General features: G+C 42.5%; 6 protein-coding genes across 6 annotated transcripts; 4 read left to right on the forward strand and 2 right to left on the reverse strand.

Annotated features, from left to right (window-relative positions):
- Positions 1 to 237: 237 nt before the first annotated feature.
- FAS2 (trifunctional fatty acid synthase subunit FAS2) lies at positions 238 to 5,910 on the forward strand (the record flags this gene model as incomplete). The annotated part of the gene is made up of 1 exon (XM_003644679.1): positions 238 to 5,910. One exon carries the CDS (start codon positions 238 to 240, stop codon positions 5,908 to 5,910), a length of 5,673 nt encoding a protein of 1,890 aa, XP_003644727.1.
- Positions 5,911 to 9,607: 3,697 nt separating this feature from the next.
- Positions 9,608 to 10,990, forward strand: USV1 (Usv1p; the record flags this gene model as incomplete). The annotated part of the gene is made up of 1 exon (XM_003644680.1): positions 9,608 to 10,990. The coding sequence occupies one exon, from the start codon at positions 9,608 to 9,610 to the stop codon at positions 10,988 to 10,990; it is 1,383 nt and encodes a 460-aa protein (XP_003644728.1).
- A 1,742-nt stretch (positions 10,991 to 12,732) lies between these two features.
- Positions 12,733 to 13,293, forward strand: Ecym_2160 (uncharacterized protein; the record flags this gene model as incomplete). Its single annotated transcript, XM_003644681.1, has 1 exon — positions 12,733 to 13,293. One exon carries the CDS (start codon positions 12,733 to 12,735, stop codon positions 13,291 to 13,293), a length of 561 nt encoding a protein of 186 aa, XP_003644729.1.
- Positions 13,294 to 13,817: 524 nt separating this feature from the next.
- CET1 (polynucleotide 5'-phosphatase) lies at positions 13,818 to 15,308 on the forward strand (the record flags this gene model as incomplete). The annotated part of the gene is made up of 1 exon (XM_003644682.1): positions 13,818 to 15,308. One exon carries the CDS (start codon positions 13,818 to 13,820, stop codon positions 15,306 to 15,308), a length of 1,491 nt encoding a protein of 496 aa, XP_003644730.1.
- A 145-nt stretch (positions 15,309 to 15,453) lies between these two features.
- On the reverse strand, positions 15,454 to 16,407 carry ALG5 (dolichyl-phosphate beta-glucosyltransferase; the record flags this gene model as incomplete). The annotated part of the gene is made up of 1 exon (XM_003644683.1): positions 15,454 to 16,407. The coding sequence occupies one exon, from the start codon at positions 16,405 to 16,407 to the stop codon at positions 15,454 to 15,456; it is 954 nt and encodes a 317-aa protein (XP_003644731.1).
- Positions 16,408 to 16,828: 421 nt separating this feature from the next.
- SPT21 (Spt21p) lies at positions 16,829 to 19,099 on the reverse strand (the record flags this gene model as incomplete). The annotated part of the gene is made up of 1 exon (XM_003644684.1): positions 16,829 to 19,099. One exon carries the CDS (start codon positions 19,097 to 19,099, stop codon positions 16,829 to 16,831), a length of 2,271 nt encoding a protein of 756 aa, XP_003644732.1.
- Positions 19,100 to 19,616: the final 517 nt, after the last annotated feature.

Below are 19,616 nucleotides of genomic sequence, written 5' to 3' on the forward strand. Positions count from 1 at the left end.
TTCAAACGTCTTTTATGGTCTTCACTTGGTGTACCGGTGTTGTCCCAACATTTGATGGTTGGTCCTTCAGGGCTTCTCGTTGGAAAACTCGTTTTGTTCAACAATTGATTTTGAAAATTAGAGGTCATATGGTTAAGTTATATAATAATAGTGTATAAAGAGAAGAGTAAATTATCATTATTAGATAGATAGATATATAGATCTAGTCAAGGTACTATCAGTAAAACAAGTGCAATAATGGTGATGAAGCCTGAGGTTGAGCAGGAACTTGCTCATGTGTTGTTAACGGAATTATTAGCTTATCAGTTTGCTTCTCCTGTTCGATGGATCGAGACCCAAGATGTATTCTTAAAGGATTATAATACTGAAAGAGTTGTTGAGATTGGTCCTTCTCCAACTTTAGCTGGTATGGCGCAGAGGACTATTAAGAACAAGTATGAATCTTATGATGCTGCGTTGTCTTTGCAGAGACAGGTGTTGTGCTATGGTAAGGATGCCAAGGAGATTTACTATACCAAAGATCCGGTTCAGGTTGAGAAGGAGCAGGTAGATGATAGTTCTGAAGGACAAGAAGGAAGTAAGGTAATTGCAGCTCCAGCGGCAGCGGCGACGGCTCCGGTTGCAGCGCCGGCGCCTGCAGCGGCGGGGCCAGCGGCTCAGATCGCCGATGAGCCGATGAAGGCGTCTTTAGTGTTACATGTGCTTGTTGCGCAGAAATTGAAGAAGCCACTCGATGCTGTTCCTATGTCGAAGACGATCAAGGATCTGGTTGGAGGTAAATCGACTGTTCAAAATGAAATTTTGGGTGATTTAGGAAAGGAATTTGGGTCCACTCCAGAGAAACCAGAAGAGATGCCGTTGGAGGAGCTCGCTGAAACTATGCAAGATAATTTCAGTGGTTCTCTTGGCAAGCATTCTTCGTCTCTAGTTTCTAGACTGATTTCTTCGAAGATGCCTGGTGGGTTTACTGTAACAGTGGCAAGAAAGTATTTACAGTCACGCTGGGGATTACCATCCGGTAGACAGGATTCCGTTTTGCTAGTTGGCTTGGTGTTTGAGCCTCCTTCTAGACTGGGTTCTGAAGCAGATGCACATGCGTTCTTAGATTCAATGGTTCAGAAGTATGCTTCTATTGTTAACCTCGATCTATCTGCTGCAATTTCCGGATCGGGAGATAGCTCAGGCAGCTCCGGTTCTGGGGGCGCTACTATTGATGCTGCAGCTTTTGAAGAGTTGACTAAAGATCAAAAGGTAATGGCACGCCAACAGTTGGATGTTTTAGCCAGATACTTGAAGCTTGATCTGCAAAAGGGCGAGAAGAAGTATTTGCAAGAAAGGGATAACTTGGCGGAATTACAAGCTCGGTTAGACTATTTGACCAACGAACTCGGTTCTTACTTTGTTCAAGGTGTTGAAACCTCCTTCTCCAGAAAGAAGGCAAGAGTTTTTGATTCTTCCTGGAATTGGGCTAGGCAATCCTTGTTGTCGTTGTACTTTGAAATTATCCATGGCGTTTTGAAGAATGTTGATAGAGAAGTCGTGACCGAGGCTATTAACATTATGAACAGATCCAATGAGACACTGATCAAGTTCATGGAATATCACATTTCTAAAACCGATGAGTCTAATGGTGAAAACTACAAGTTGGTCAAGACTTTAGGAAGTCAGCTAATTGACAACTGTAAACAGGTTATCGATATTGACCCTGTATACAAAGATATTTCTAAGCCAACTGGTCCAAAGACTTCCATTGACAAAAACGGTGAAATTGTTTACTGCGAAGAACCCAGGGAAAATGTCAGAAAGTTGTCTCAGTATGTTCATGAGATGGCACAAGGTGGTCCATTAACAAAGATTTCTCAGCCAACAATTCAGGAAGATCTGACTCGTGTCTATAAGGCGATTTCTGCTCAAGCAGATGAAGCTAATATTTCAGAATCTACTAAAGTCGAATTTGAACATTTGTATGGAGAGTTATTGAAGTTCCTAGAATCATCCAAGGAAATCGATGCGTCTGCATCTACCGGATTGACAGGCGTTATTGATGACGCTTTGGATAAAGATTCTACAAAAGAAGTCGCTTCATTGCCAAAACCAACCCAAATCAACAAGAACGTTTCTTCAACTATCCCTCGTGTAACCATCCCATTCTTGCATTTAAGAAAGAAGATTTCTTCTGGTGAGTGGGCTTACGACAGACAGTTATCTTCCCTATTTTTGGACGGCTTGGAACAGGCTGCCATCAATGGTGTCTCCTTTAAGGATAAATATGTATTAATCACTGGGGCTGGTCAGGGCTCCATTGGTGCCGAGGTTTTACAGGGTTTAATTCAAGGTGGTGCTAAAGTTGTTGTTACCACATCACGTTTCTCTAAAAAAGTGACCGACTACTACCAATCCATATATGCCAAGTATGGTGCTAGAGGCTCTACTTTAATTGTTGTTCCATTCAACCAGGGTTCTAAGCAAGATGTAGAAGCTTTGATTAGTTACATTTACGATGACCCTAAAGCTGGTGGTTTGGGTTGGGATTTGGATGCTGTGATTCCTTTCGCTGCAATTCCAGAAAATGGTATTGAGTTGGAAAATATAGATTCAAAATCAGAATTTGCACATAGAATTATGTTGACCAACATTTTGAGGATGTTGGGTTATATTAAGACTCAAAAATCTTCAAGAGAAATTGAAACAAGACCAGCGCAAGTTATCTTGCCATTATCTCCCAACCACGGAACTTTTGGTGGTGATGGTATGTATTCAGAATCCAAACTTGCTCTAGAAACATTGCTAAACAGATGGAATTCTGAATCTTGGTCTAATCAGTTGACTGTATGTGGTGCAATTATTGGTTGGACGAGAGGCACTGGTTTGATGTCTGCAAATAATATAATTGCAGAGGGTATTGAAAAGTTAGGCGTTCGTACCTTTTCTCAAAAGGAGATGGCGTTTAATTTATTGGGATTATTGATTCCTGAAGTCGTCCAACTGTGCCAAAAATTCCCTATTGTTGCTGATTTGAACGGTGGTTTGCAGTTTATTGAGGATTTGAAGGACTTCACTGTTAAGTTACGTACCCAATTGGTCGAAACTTCGGAAATTAGGAAAGCTGTGTCAATGGAGACTACCTTTGAGCATACTGTTATCAATGGTCCCGATGGCGATATAGGTTACAATCGGGTGGATATTCAGCCAAGAGCTAATATTCAAATAGGATTCCCAGAGCTAAAGTCATACGATCAGATCAAAAAACTAGCACCTATTGAGTTAGAGGGCATGCTAGATCTAGAAAAAGTTATTGTTGTTACCGGTTTCTCAGAAGTTGGACCATGGGGTTCTTCAAGAACCAGATGGGAAATGGAGGCGTATGGTGAGTTCTCCTTGGAAGGTTCTGTAGAAATGGCGTGGATCATGGGTTTGATCAAATATCACAATGGTAACTTGAAAGGCCGTCCATACACTGGATGGGTAGATGCCAAGACCAATGCACCTGTTGATGACAAAGATATTAAACAGAAATACGAGTCTCACATATTAGAACACTCTGGTATCAGATTGATTGAACCGGAACTCTTTAATGGTTACAATCCAGAGAAGAAGATGCTGCTTCAAGAGGTTATTATTGAAGAAGAACTGGAACCATTCGAGGCTTCTAAAGAATCTGCCGAGCAATTCAAACACCAGCACGGAGACAAAGTTGACATTTTCGAAATTCCTGAAACTGGTGAATACAGTGTCAGATTATTAAAGGGGGCTACTTTGCGAATTCCAAAAGCTTTAAGATACGATCGTTTAGTTGCAGGTCAAATTCCAACTGGATGGGATGCTAAAACTTATGGTGTACCAGAGGATACTATATCCCAAGTTGATCCAATCACCTTGTTTGTATTGGTATCTGTTGTTGAGGCCTTTATCTCCTCAGGTATCACTGATCCATACGAAATGTACAAGTATGTCCATGTTTCTGAAGTTGGTAACTGTTCTGGTTCAGGTATGGGTGGTGTGTCTGCATTGCGTGGTATGTTTAAGGACCGTTTACTGGATAAACCTGTTCAGAACGATATTTTACAGGAGTCTTTCATAAACACGATGTCTGCGTGGATCAATATGCTGCTGATTTCTTCCAGTGGTCCTATGAAAACTCCTGTTGGCGCGTGTGCTACTGCCGTTGAATCTTTGGATATTGGTGTGGAAACCATTTTAGGCGGCAAAGCAAAGATTTGTATTGTTGGTGGTTATGATGATTTCCAAGAAGAAGGTTCCTTTGAATTTGGTAACATGAACGCTACTAGTAATTCTCTAGACGAATTTGAACATGGACGTACCCCAGCAGAAATGTCAAGACCAACTACAACCACTCGTAACGGTTTCATGGAAGCTCAGGGATCTGGAATAGAAGTTATTATGAATGCAGACTTGGCTTTGAAGATGGGTGTTCCAATATATGGTATTATCGCTATGACTGCGACAGCAGGTGACAAGATCGGTAGATCTGTTCCAGCTCCTGGAAAAGGTATTTTAACCACAGCTAGGGAACATCATGGTACTTTGAAATTCCCAAGTCCTTTGTTGGATATCAGTTATAGAAAGAGGCAGTTGACAAGTAGAGAAAATCAAATTAAAAGTTGGGTGGAAAATGAGTTAGAATTGCTTCAGTTTGAACTCAACCAGATTCCCTCTGAGGAACACGAAGTGTTTTTATCTGAACGTACAGAGGAAATTGAGCGTGAAGCAAACAAACAGTTGAAGGCAGCACAACTACAATGGGGTAACGAGTTCTTTAAGAATGACCCACGTATTGCTCCCTTAAGAGGCTCGTTGGCTGTCTATGGCCTGACAATTGATGATTTGGGGGTGGCCTCATTCCACGGTACATCTACAAAGGCAAATGATAAGAATGAATCTGCTACTATCAATGAGATGCTTAAGCACTTGGGTAGGTCAGAAGGGAATCCTGTTCTTGGCGTGTTCCAAAAGTACTTAACGGGTCATCCAAAGGGTGCCGCTGGCGCTTGGATGTTGAATGGTGCTTTGCAAATTTTGAACTCAGGAATCGTTCCTGGTAATCGTAATGCTGACAATGTCGATAAGGTTTTGGAGCAATATGATTATATCTTGTATCCATCTCATTCTATGAAGACAGATGGCATTAAGGCGGTTTCTGTTACATCTTTCGGGTTTGGTCAAAAAGGTGCCCAAGCAATTGCTGTTCACCCAGATTATCTATATGCTGCATTGACCGAAACAGCATACAATGACTATGTTGTTAAAGTGTCTTCCAGAAAAAAGAGCGCATACAAGTATTTCCATAACGGCATGATTAAAAATACCTTGTTTGTTGCTAAAGAACATCCGCCATACACTGAAGACATGGAACAAGACGTCTACTTAGATCCTTTGGTCCGTGTTACAGCTGATAAAACCGGTTCCCTTGTTTTCAATTCAAACCAACTGCAAGCTGACAAGTTCATATCTGCAAGTAACAAGGGGACAAGCGAGCTAGTATCCCATATGACCAGGCAAGTTGCCTCCAAAGGTAATGCCCGAGGCATTGGTGTTGATGTTGAGTTGATAAAAACCTTCAACGTATCCAATGAAACCTTCATTAACAGAAACTTCACCGCTGCAGAAATTGCTTACTGTAAAGGACAACCAAGCTGTCAAAGCTCGTTTGCAGGCATTTGGTCAGCCAAAGAAGCGGTCTTTAAATCCTTAGGTGTAAAATCCAAAGGGGCTGGTGCCTCGCTGAAGGAAATTGAGATCCAACGCGACCAATCGTCCGGAGGCCCTATCGTTGTGTTGCACGGTGCTGCCAAAGCCGCCGCCGATGACGTTAGTGTCAAAGATATTAAGGTATCAATCTCCCACGATGATTTCCAATCCGTTGCCGTTGCGATCGCCGAAAAGTGTTGAAGCTCAGAGTCAAAATCTAGGCTCCTCTTTCTTTCGCCATCTCTACACATATAATTAACCTCATATCCCAATATGTATGTCTGTATACTTTTCTTAATAAGGAATATACACAACTAAATTGAAAACCAAATCCTATTTGCCTTTTTACACCCTTGTTACCTTTATCAACCAATTTTTTATTATTTGATAAAACCCAATCCCCAGGTATAACATTGCAATAATCATATTCCCTCCTCCTGCTATCTTAACTGCTCCTTCACCCAACTCCATACTCTGTCGAAGACGGATGGATATCCGTCCTGAAATTACTTCCGCACCAGCAGCCCGTATTAATCAAAATTATACAGACACACTTATACACACATTCTTACACAAATAGACAAAAGCGGTCCCTGATTGTTTACCTTTTGGTAAAGTAGATCTATTTTTGTTTTCTATGTGATCCGTCACCGTGATATCCTGAATGTGGCTATGCCCGCATATTATTGCCGCCATATCCACTGCTGCTTATTCCATCACCATCACCATCATTCCCCTGGACTCTTTCCAGAGCGAGAAGATCTATAGACCCAAGAAGAATACAGGAAGTACAGTGGATGACCTCAGTGGATCGGCACTCGTAACAAAAAAGATAAGCATAATAATGGCTGCAATACCAGAAGACAATGACTAAAAAAGATTAATAACACAAAAAAAGGACAGGGTGAAGAACAATGAAGTATTTTTCCTTCTCCCTTGCCTGGACCATAATATTCACAACACTTTCATAAACCTTGTTGCTACCTATTATTTTCTTGCGTAATCCTTGTAGGCATCCAATTGTTGTAGAACTATACCTCTACAGCACTCCTAGGTACCAATCCCCAGCGCATCCATACACACAAAGAGCCCTCCCTGTCGTCTCCTCAGGAACCCCCTTCATCGACAGAAATGACCTTTACACAGCAGAAGTGGCAACAATATACTGTTCCCTCCTCCTCCTCCCGAAGGGGAGGAGGAGGAGGGAACCGGACAGCTTACACACACAATACATAGATGTAAATCCCAACTAAAACAGTTTCCTCGAGCCTGACTTAAAGGAGATGGTATCTCATCAAGAAACCATCGCTGTTGTTACCAGTCCTTGACCAGGCTCCGCATTAACCTCCCTCCCTTCGTCCCACCCCCCCCAACTATTATTATCTGCCATTGCTTGCCTGTTTTTTCTACCCTTGATTTTTCGAGCTGGAGATCTAGACACAGCTTACTGACCGGCCCGACCTATGTGAATCCTACAAGCAACTACACTATTGCATCTTTCCTGCCCTGTTCTTCCTCTGTCTTTTCTCGGTGCAGCCAGCGCTGTCATTTGGGGAAATTAGGATACACACAGCAAGTCCGCAGGAAAAAGCGACAGGGCAATAGATCGGAGTTATTAATTGGGTCGAGAAGAAAGAGGCCAGCACCACAGCCAGAAAGCCTTAGGCATCACCAGATAGCGGGAGACGGAATATTCCCAGCGTGTACAAAACGGGCCTCGAGCACGGAAGTCTAGAATTGTTTCCCTGGCGCCGTGCGTGGTGTGCCAGCGATGTACATATTCTCGGCATTTTTAGCGAAAAAGGTTTTAAGATCTTGGATCTTGGGATTTTTGGGCACTTTTGGGGGTTTCCGCTCGAGAAAAATTTGTTGCTTAATCCAACTTTGTCGTACACTAACTATCTTCCAAGTGGGGAATTCTACCGGTTATTGGGTGGGATGACAGTGGCCGGTAGTATATGTGGTAGTGTGTACGGTTTACCCTAGTTGTGTGTAATTTTACTGTAATTGCATGTTCTTTTCTCGATGTGCGCGCTTGTGTAGGTACATGAGGTTTCTGCGTGGACATGTGCGTGCAAGAGTGGCTGGCACCGCAGCAGTAGAGGCTTGCAATGCAATGCATTGGTGAGGTGTTATCATTGGCAATTGCGGTGCAAGAGAGGAGCAGCGACAGGAGGAAAAACAGGAGTAGGAGTAGGAGGAGGAGTAGGAGGAGGAGACTTTCATCTCGTCATCCGTATCGTTCTAATCTACGAAAAAAGCCAGGCAGACAAACTGGAGTACAGTAGATTAGAGAGCTACGCAGACGCAGTCACACGCCGCGGGCCTTGGCGTTGATTTGGAAGATGTTAGAGTATTGGCGACCGACTCATCTACCATCGCCAGCCTGCCTTTTATCTCTACTAGTGTAAAAGATATTTTAGGGTTACAGCAACCGATCCTGAATGGACGCAAACATGCATGCATACTATATACTGTCTTTATACAACACAACCTGCCCGTCTTGAAAGGAGGAGGGGAGGAAGGGGGGAAGAAAGAACAACTCTCTCCACAAATAAAATATATATATAAAAAAGAAAGAAACGTAAAGGTAGAAGAACCTTTTCCAGATTGACGTCCCAGCTACCAGTTTTTAACTACCGGTTCTATCTTACTTTCGACTACTACCTTCTACTTTCTACTTACTCTACTTTTTACTTTTTAATTTTTTTTCCACTCTACTTTGCTATATTCTAACTGGGTCCATTATACCACAATATATTTAATAATTCTGTTTAAATTTCCCAGCTTTTCTACACCACCCTACGATCCGACTTAGGGACTACCACTGTCAATAATTATACACATTCGTTCGTTATACACTGTCCACTAAATTGACAAGTAGGCCTGCATCACGGGGAAAAAGACAAATATTAATAATTAGTACTAGCAGCAGCAAACCAATTAAATTATCGCTCTTTTCTCAGACCTGTTCAGATCCATCATTAGCAGATCAGAAACGGAGAATCCTTTCCCACACACAATATACGCACTACTAAGCAGGTATAGCTTTTTTCTTTTTCTACGTTATTTCAAGCCAGACCCCAGCTGTATATTGCATTACCATCTCCATCATCGTTATCCTGCCTAGCATCATTTAGTGAGTAGCTGTTCACAATTCGAAGAAAGTACCTTATTTCAGGTATCCTTTAGGGGGAATTTCATCAGCAAGAATTTTTTGAGATCTGTTTTTTCGCTCAAATCTCGAGAGCTCTTTTCAAGCATAATAGTAATTAATACAAAACTTTTGAAAAGTTTTTTTGGATTTTTGAGGAAATAAAGCTCTGGAGACCTGAGCCCTCACTGCAAGGGGTTTACTATCCATTTAGCGACTTCCGGTTTATTGTTAGCAACCTTGAGGGAGCGTTTTAATTGTTTTTGTTATTGTTTTGTTGGTCATCGTCCGAGGTTTGGCATTTGAAGGTTTTTGGACCGTTGGATCTCGAGAATTTGGAAGTTGCTCCCGTGCATCGGAATCCGGTGACATATTAGCTGTTTCAAGAGATTGCGGCGTTGAACGACCAGTTTTAGTGGTTTCAACGTTCTGTTTCACAAAAGGGGAGCGAGATAGTCAGAGGGAATCGATCTTCTTGCAAGACTAGACAAAAAAGAGAGAAGGAAAGAAGGATCCTTTGTTATTGCTTTCTATCGTTGGTAGGTCGAGGGAGACAACGGTAAGGTAATCCAATCTGGGTAGCTATTGTACCAAGTGCAGACCGCAGGAAAGGGGGTTTAGATAGGCTACAGGCAACAGAGAATATTGGAAATTTATTTGATTTTATTTGATTTTATTTGATTTTATTTGATTTTATTTTAATTTTTTCGTTTTTGTTTTTGTTTTTGGAATACTGGGGGCACTATGGGTATACAAAAAAGATCTACGTCTTCTAGTGGGAGTAAGAACCAGCCACGGTCGTTTAAGTGCACTGGATATGGTAGTTGTGATATGTCGTTCACGAGGGCGGAGCACTTGGCGAGGCATATACGGAAACATACGGGGGAAAAACCATTCCAATGTGAAGTGTGCAACCGGTTTTTTAGTCGAATTGATAACTTGAAGCAGCATAGAGAATCTGTACACTGGATTCCAACAATTTCTACGACAAGGTCCAAGAGACAATCTAGAAGCAAGTCGTTGCAGGAATTGCCTTCGACGCATACGTCTTCTGCTTCGTCTTCGGCGTCTTCGTCCACCACGGGGAAGAATACCGGTTTGGATTCCAAGCTGCAATTTGGGAGCAACCATATTCTTAATTCGACGGAGACACCTACTGCGTCGACTTCAGCTAGGTCATCTTCGCTGCCTACGTATGAATCTTCGGCAGTTCATATGAATATCCCGTCACCTGCATCTCCAACTACTTCTGCTTCAGCTCACCAGCATCAGTATCTCTACCAACAGGCACAGCAGCAGCAGCAGGCAAATGCGTTGAACAGTCCTAGAATGATACTGCCTCCGATCTTCATGACAACTATAAGGAATGGAGCTGCAAATGACCCGCCAACCATAATCAGGCAATCCATAGGCAACACACCGCAACAGATGGAAGTCCACAATAAGCAGCAGCAGCAGCAACAACAACAACAACAACAGCAGCAGCAGCAGCAGCAGCAACAGCAACAAGGGCGGCAATCATTCTCAAAATATTATCCAACAAACCAACCTTTGACTCCTAATGGCTCGAACGACAGGCATTTCAACGTGGCTTGGGATCAAAGAGTGTATGTTACAACCTCCCTAAGCAATAACACCCCTCGTCCATCGTTACCACCTCCACATTTGCATCAGCACCACTCTATGCCAAACATAGGTGGTTACTCAAAACTAACCTATGGAAGTGAGTACGTTGTTGATTCACCACCCATGGAAAACGCACCGCTAAAACCATATGTGATACCAAGAAACTCTTTTTTTTCGAATAACATTAAGGTTGAAAGAATCGAGAACCAATTAGGGCACGCTCAGATTGAGAATGTAAAGTCCAATACTGTGCCGATTACAATTGTCTCTTCGAAAAAGCATTCAATCGGATCCGCCATCTCAAGCTTCATTCATTCAGTTCCCAGTACCACCGCTTCTTCGACTACAATATCTACAGCGGCCTCTAAGATCGATTCATCTACCTCGGCATCGGCGACTACTACAGGCACAACCACGCCAACTAAAGCTACTAGCGCTGTTGCTGCAGGCCAAGAGGATGCAAGAGTTGGCCGGATTTCGATCAGTTCCATGCTATCGTAACATCTCATGAATGTTTGAAGCAAGCTTTCTATCTACTGGGTTTTTCCCTTCTTTTTTTAGGGTATCATCATCTTCATTTCCTCACTACCTTCAAACCTTGAAATGTTTGAAAAGATTATGCTCACTGTCTGCTCATTATAATTATCTCAATATCATTAGTATCACGCTTGCTGCTGTTAGTCTTACTATATCATGATTATCGGCTTCCCCTCATAGTTGTTTCCCCCATTTCTTGTCTTTAATTTCTACATGTCGCATCCTCCACTGTTTTTCCCTGTTAAATTAAGAGCACATCATCGCGAACATTATTTAGGTATCTCCGGCTCATCCTGTTTGTATTTCGACAATTATAATTCTGTAACGGCAAAAAATTCTTTTTAGGATTTAGAGCGGAATATTATACTACTAATAGGGTAGAGAGGGTGGGTGGGATGACTGACAAATTATAATGTATTAAACCGGATTCAGTATGTTAATTGGAACTATATGCACTGCGTCCAACTGCTGCCGACGGTGCCTTTCAGTCTTTCCCCTATACCCTCCCGTCACTATAATCCATCCATTAATGTTACTAGGCTGCTAAAATCAAAAACGGATACATTATTATTTACCTTTTAAAAAGGTGAACGGGCATGCTCCTGCGTTTTTTTTGTTGTACATGCGTTGCCATAACCAGGATACATTGCCGCATTAAAGGAATGCAGCTTCACTGTACCACTACTTACTAATTCATAAGGGGTCTCTCGATTTGGCCAACAAAATCGCGGTGACTCCTATGGGCGCAGCAAAGAATTTATTACATCCGTAACCTACTAGTCTAGTATTATCCAACGGTCGTTTTTACAAACAACTGTAAGGAAATATGCAACTGGAGGTTACTGTTTGAATTACAAAAAGACAACCAGAAAAAAACTGCACGGAATATACGACCAAATGGGAATAGATCATGTCTGTGGTCCCCTCACATCTTCATCGCTAACATGTCTGCTTCATTATCATGAAAGATTTTGCTCTACGAAGTTATCACTATGTATTTACCGTTTTTTGTTGTTTTAGAGTAGTGTGTTTCTCTACATTATACACTAAACTCACTCCCCCCGCGCAGGTGAAATATTCCCATTTCACACCATTTTATTTTGTTCTTTCGATTAACGAATGCACGCAACGCTTTCATTCACACGGGACTTCATCGTTTCCAATGTACTTTTAACAATCTGATTGATTTTTTACCTTTTCAAAGTTGGTGTCAATTTTAATAATAATACCTTTTTAAACCAATATACATTAATATATAACATCATCACACACATCTTCTATATGGACACAACGCCAACAGATATGCTGCCACGTATGCCTAACTACTTGGCTGCATGCAGCACGTGACACAGTGTGTCGGCATTCTGAATGTGTGCCTGCGCATCCCCACTATTATGCTTCGAGAGGGAGGTAACCAAACGGCCAGTCACTTGCTTCTCTGAAGAATCCCTTGAGGCTGCCTCGAGGCCGGAGGTTTCCAATTACATAATCTTGAGGTCACGTGCACTTAGAGCACGTTGTACGAAGACCTTCTGCAACGGAAGGGGTGATTTGCTGTTGATTGCGAAACATGAGAAGTTGACCTGATTTATTTATACTACTTCATTTATAAAACACAACGCACTGAAAGAGAGAGAAGCATCCAAAGAAAATAGCGACGTAGTACCTTGGTAAGCGCAAAACGCACTATTAAGAGTAAGCAAATGATGCCATACTTAACCCCACCCCTATCCAATGCGTCTTTGGGCACTGGTATAGATGTAGTGCCTGGTGCAGGACTGAACATGCATCACCAACAACAGCAGCAACAGCAACCACAACAAGTGCAGCCACAACAACCACAACCGTACCTCCAATCACAGCAACATGGAATGCAGCAGCCGTATTTTCCCCTGGTTAAAGACGGCCCACAGCAACTCACTCCTCCTTTACTTCCCATACCTACTGCCACAGGTGTTGGAACCACCTCCGGCAGCATCGCTGGAACAATGAATGTCGACGACACAGGACTGTACAGGTATCACAAGAAGATCAGCAAATCATTCCAGGACGATTTGATATACTGTCCCCGCATTCTTTTGAACAAAGAGGAACTCAACCAATGCTACCAACTGGATATGCTGATGATGATGGAAATGCAGCAGCAGCAGCAACAACAACAGCAGCAGCAGATGTCCTCGGGCGGCCAACTGGCAATGCAGGGCATAAAGTTTAACCCATACACATCTCAGAGCTTCAACCCGTCCGGGGCAACCTCCCCATCCTGATAACCCGACCGATCGCCGCACGCCACTCGCCATCGTCCACCACCACCATCACATCCTTTTGAATATTAGGTACAATTATTATTTATGAGTTTTCTACAAACTGGTTCGCTGAGCCAAAGGAAATACGGAAAACCACCTCTTCACGTGCGCCATCCCTCCTCTCTCCTGTCCTGGTCCACCCTCTTTCTTTTTGATAATTACAAAATCTATAAACAAGAATTAAAGTACTGGTTGCTGTGATTCGTGTTATGACCGAATCATCACTATTCTTTTGTGTATATATAACTTTTGTTGTATAAATCTAGGAATATTTAATATAGAATATGTTCCTACAACTTCCAAAATGGTGAAATTTCGGAGGCTTAAACTGGTCACGTGGTGGTGGAAATTAGACGGCGATTTTTGGACCTTTTTAGAAATATGGATCACACAGTAATATTCAGTAGAGAGGAGGAACGAGGGATATAGGAACGGAGAAATATAACGGTAGTTAGAAGGCGGAGGAGCATATTGGTATAGTGTTTATGTCGGGGGAAAATCATCAGTACAATGGATCTGGTCGGATCCCTTCACTGGCAAATGTTGTAAATCGCGGCGGGAACGAGGGCGACGGCGACAACGGTTCTAACGCATTGAAACCATTATCAAACGACGAGGTTCGAAAAAGACTTGTACATGGGGAGGAGTGTAGTTCGAATACGAATTCGCAGCTTGATGAGGAGACTGATACAGATGAGGAAGTTGGTGAGGTTGCATTTAACCAGAACGATTTTAAGTTTGACTTCGAGAAGCAGGAGAAGGATATAGGGAAACCCGAATCCGGAACGATGACACTTGATGGGTTAACATCCGAGAGGAGCACAGGGAAAGGAGGACGAGAGGAGTTGACAGCTACAAATGTCAAGGAATCGGGAAGGCGTTCGGCGGAGGAGTACGCGGATATGAGAGTGGATGATAACAGTGTCGTTAAGAAGCCAATGGATATTTTTGAAGAGAGAGAATCTTTGGAATCGAAGAAGAACAATCTCAAGAAGGATCTGAAGGTATTAAATGAGATTGCGTCCACCGCAAGACCGAGTAGATATAAGGTTGCGCCGATTTGGGCTCAAAAATGGAGGCCTACTGTGAAGGCATTGCAGAACATTGGGGTGAAGGATCATGTGCAGATCGATGTTTCGCTTACGCAGGTTATTCCAGATGACGATCTAACGAAGTCAGTTCAAGATTGGATTTACGCAACAGTTTTGAGTGTTCCGACTGACCAGAGGCAGTTTATTGAGCTTGAAATGAAGTTTGGGGTTCTGATGGATGGTGGTTCTGACTCACAGAGAGTTAATCCTCCGGTTTCATCTCAAAGCGTTTACACTGAATTAGATGCGCGCATGAAGCCTGATGTTGATGAGCGTGTGTTCTTTGAGTTGAATCGGTACATAAAGGGCATCTCGGAACTCAACGAAAACACTGGAAAATTCAATATTATCGAGTCACACACCAAGGATGAGCTTTATAGAGTTGGTATAAACACCCAAAGACCGAGGTTTCTCAGGATGAGCAGAGATGTGAAAACAGGCCGTGTTGGAGCGTTTATCGAGAAGAAACATATTTCCCAACTTCTTTTATATTCACCCAAGGATAGTTATGATGTTAAGATTTCAGTTAACGTTGAATTGCCTGTACCAGACAATGATCCCCCAGAGAAATACAAAGATCATATACCGATCAGTGCTAGAACCAAGGAACGTATTAGTTATATTCATAATGATTCATGTACCAGGATTGATATCACAAAGGTTTCCAACCACAATCAAGGTGTAAAGAAGAACGACACGGAGTTAACTCACGAAATAGAACTGGAGTTGAATACACAAGCACTTCTAAATTCTTTTGACAATATTGCAAATGATAGTAAGGGTTATGCATCCATAATAAGAACTTTTCTAAACAATGGAACGATTATTAGGAGAAAACTAACCTCTCTATCGTATGAAATATTTGAAGGTAGTAAAAAATTGTAACAATTGTCTAAAGTAATAGAACGAAAACAAAAAACTTCTATATTGTATAGAAAATATAAATGTTTATTATACACCCACAGAGAATAGATTAACTGAGGTCAAGTTTTTATGTGGAAATATGCGTTATATATACTTGCTATTAACTTTAGCACGCTATCTTGTCACCATAGATGCCGAAAATGTATGCCAATCTGATAACAACCAAATCTTTGGCCATTTTAATACTGTCCCTTGTCAAAACCATTTTAGAACCTCCAACTTCGTGCCAGGATATGGGAATCTCATGGATTACAATATTTTTTCGCAACGCTAAGATGAGGATTTCAACGTCAAATATCCAGCCTTCTGTATGTAAGTAGGGGAAGATTTGTCGTACAGCATTTCTATCAAATAATTTAAAGCCACATTGAGTATCACCTATCGACCTTATGCCAAATATGTAAACCAGCATATGCAACCCATACATCATAATGTTTCTTATAAACGACCGCTTAACAACAGCATCTGTATTAAGCATGTGTGATCTCGATCCTATGGCTATTGAACCATTTTTATTACCCGTCTCTTTCATTGCGTCTAACAACTTTTCAACATCGCTGAATTTACTAGCACCATCCGCGTCTGCAAACAACCCATACTTGCCTCTAATATGTAACATCCCATGCCTCACTGCCCCTCCCTTACCCCTGTTCTCACTGAATTTAACCACCTTCAATTGGTCTGGTTTCAATTTAAACTTCTGCTTCGCTAATTTTAAACAGTACTCACTGGTATCATCCTGTGAACCATCATCAACAATTAAAATCTCCCACTTATCAGGAAAACTCTCTTCCAAATACTCAACCGCCTCCGTTAACATCACCGAAATCCTACCAGTCTCATTATAACTTGGCACAACAACAGACAACTCAATATCTTCACTTCCTTCCCCATCCTCCATCACATATTTCAATTTACCACTTTTCAATTTGCTCTTTGCTGATGTCGTATAATACACTAACTCCTCAGGATACGCTTGTCTAGGTGTATTGGAAAACAGATACACTACCAGATATACCGCAAGAACAGGACCCAGCAGGAAAGCAACAAATACAGACATTACCCAACTGACTTCGGATACAACAATCCAGATAATCTGACCTTCCTGAAAAACCTTTCTACTTATACGGAAACACCAAAGTGTTGATGAGTCTGTGGTGAGTTAATCCAGCGCACAATTGGCAGTTGTAAATAGCCACGTTGGTTCTGCTCTTTGTTTTTCTTGTTATCGTCAGCCTTGTACTTGACAATTTAAAGGTCTATCACATAAGATCACGAAATCACCCTTGCACCACCTCAGAGAATCAAAAGACAGAAGGAAGGTTTTATGTAATAATAGTACACCGTTGTTCCATTGGAGAAGCTTTATATGCTAAGTATCTATTATATATGCAATATAATCTCTTTCGAGTGCGTTAGACCCAGTTTTAGCTGCCAGGGGAGCTATAGACGTTTTCTTTTTCGTAATATGATTAACATCATTAGATTCTATATGTTGATGGGGTAGAGTTATGGTTATTCGGTATCTTAACCATCGCAAACTCATCTGCCGCCACGTAGCTGGTATCTGGGGGATCGTCGTAAACCTCTTTAGCTGAATCTTCTTTGTAAGACAAAAACATGGATGTGGGGGACGAGGGCATGGTTCTACGTTTTTTCATTGATTCCAAGTTCTCTTCATCGTCGTCATAGTCAGAAGTTACATCATCAGAGGACGAGCGTTTGCTACCACAGGCGGCGGTGCTGTTTGGAACGGTGTCCGCAGCTGTGGCGGGGTTTGTACCTGGCGTAGTTTCTGGCACGCGGAGTGCGGCGCCGCTTACTTCCATTGAGCTTATATCCTCAATGCCTTCATCTCCGATGTCTTCATCAGCGGGTGTGTTGTTCCCCTGTATATTATTTTTGCCCTTGATGAGCAGTGGCAATCTTTTCAATTGATCGGCGCAACTGACGAATTTCGAGGGTTGGTTGAACCTAGGTTCTAGGTCCAAGAGAGGCATTGATAGTGTGTCTATTGGGGATGTGCGATCTGTGTCGCTGATGGATTCGTTTGCCAGAACTGCTGCTGCTGCAGTTTTCCTGATAGCTGAGGAGCCAGCTGTACCACCGCTAGTTTCATGCTGCACGATTTCTGCTTGCACTAACTCATGTTCACGCTCGTTATCATTTTCATTTTCATCTTCAATGGGGATTGTGTTGCATGTGTTGACATCTCTTGGCGTAGCAAATAACCCTTGGAACCATTCATCCTCTGAGTGCTTCATGTTTTCCAAGTCCAAGTTAAAAAAGGCATCGAGATCGCTGGTAAGCAACTGGTGGGATGTTAAAGAACCAGTAGCCGGTGGGACATTTTCCTTGTTGTTTTGATTTATCGATGGACTGTCATTTTGTGCTTCTAGCTCGAAAAGTTCATTACCCTTACTCTGCTGCTGTGATAAATAGTCTTGCAGGTTGGACTCCCCGCTTAGAATTCTGAACTCCTTGGACGCATGGTCCAACTTTGAATTTAACACTGTAAGCGATGAAGACCCAACTACAGTAGAATTCCCATCAATTGTGACATTTGTAGATTCACTATTGCGTCTTGATGTCTGCGCCTTAATTGTTGCTTTACTAGTAGTCTTTTTAGAGCTGCTCAAACTGCCATTGGCGGAAGCACCGGACGAGGAAGATGCTTGCACTGATATTGACTTACTCTGGAGCCCCTTCTTGGATTTCGGCTTGTTCATAAAATCAAACCTCTTGCTGATTGAATCATCAACCTTGAACTTAGATACCGTTGTGTCATGTTGCAATGAGGTGACCTGGTAGGTTGGTTTCCGATCCTGTATAACCCCGGACTGCTGCAGAAATTGTTGATTCGAGAGTTGCTCTTTGTTCCTATCTGCCATGTAGATTTTGTGAGCGATTGTTCCTCCACGTATCCCGCTGGCTTTAGGGTGATCCCAGATGGGCAGCGACTGCGTTCTAAACGCCTTGGGTGCCGGCATTGGGTTTGTATCACGTTTCCTGTACTTGCCAGTCGCACACGCGACACCAGCGGGTGTGCCCGCTGTCATCTTTTTCGACATCGTGGTATTACTACCCACCACCGCCATGTTTGAATTTATTCTTTTTGCTGGATATGGTTTACTTATGCTGGATCTTCGTGAATTCGACCTTGTGATCACCTTAGAGAATCGCATCTTCACCTCTAATGTTTCCTCTGGAGTTTTCCTCGCCTTGGCTGATGCAGCTGAACTGGATCGCGTAAGCAAAGACGTAAAATTCGTACATATACGCCCTATAACAAGCGGTACGTCCTCTACACGGTCTCCAGTCCCATTGCTCCCATCATCCATACCGCCGTTCGTTCCTCCTCCGCCACCCTCCGTCTCCGCTCCGCCACCTCCTCCACCACTTCGTAGCCTCGACAGCAACCCCAAGCTTACAAACGGCTCGTCCGCCTCCACAACATCTTTAAAATAAACATTGTAATCACTGTTGGTCATCATTGAACCCCCACTCCCATCTGGCGGAAACAACTCCGGCGAACTCTTGTACACCTCGTTGAGCACATGTACCACCTCCACAACACCAATCCTAAATGCACACTTCGAAGGCGAAGAATTAGATGGCACCATCTCAACGCGTACCGGCAAATCTTGTTTACTCCTAGTAAGGAACGAATTCGACTCATTATCCACCGTGTACAGTATCTTCACAGACATCTCAATGTACGCCTCCTGCTGGTTTCCACTCATCTCTTCCATTTATCTAACCCAACAAAAAACGCCCTCAATTCCAACCTAAATCCAAATATCTCTAACGCTCTCCTGTTTAACCGTTCACTGCCTAGTTCCCCAACCTCTTTCTAGTGACCCACAAGCACATATATATATATATATATATATATATATATATATCCAGAGAACAAGACTTAGAATTATTCCTATTACCAACAAAAAAGAAATTAGCCAATCTAAACCAACTCGAACCACCAAAAACCCTTTCAGAAAATGATGCCTGTCCTTCCAACGAGAAAACTTTCGCAAAATATCAATCTAAGATCTCTTCTAGTTCTACCGCTGTCCGCTAATAATCTTCTATTTACACTTATAACCTTCCCTATATATTCCCATGGTCTTGAACTACCGTTCTTTCACCTGGCCATAAGGCTAATGACGCGTCACATACGCGAAATTCCACTGACGCGTTTCCCATACTCGACTCTGCAATATAGGGCTACTCGAAGGGCCATCGTGGAACACCCATTATTGGATGCAGTGT

The sequence above is a fragment of the Eremothecium cymbalariae genome, chromosome 2 (genome assembly GCF_000235365.1).
Source record: "Eremothecium cymbalariae DBVPG#7215 chromosome 2, complete sequence".
Lineage (NCBI taxonomy): Eukaryota > Fungi > Ascomycota > Saccharomycetes > Saccharomycetales > Saccharomycetaceae > Eremothecium > Eremothecium cymbalariae.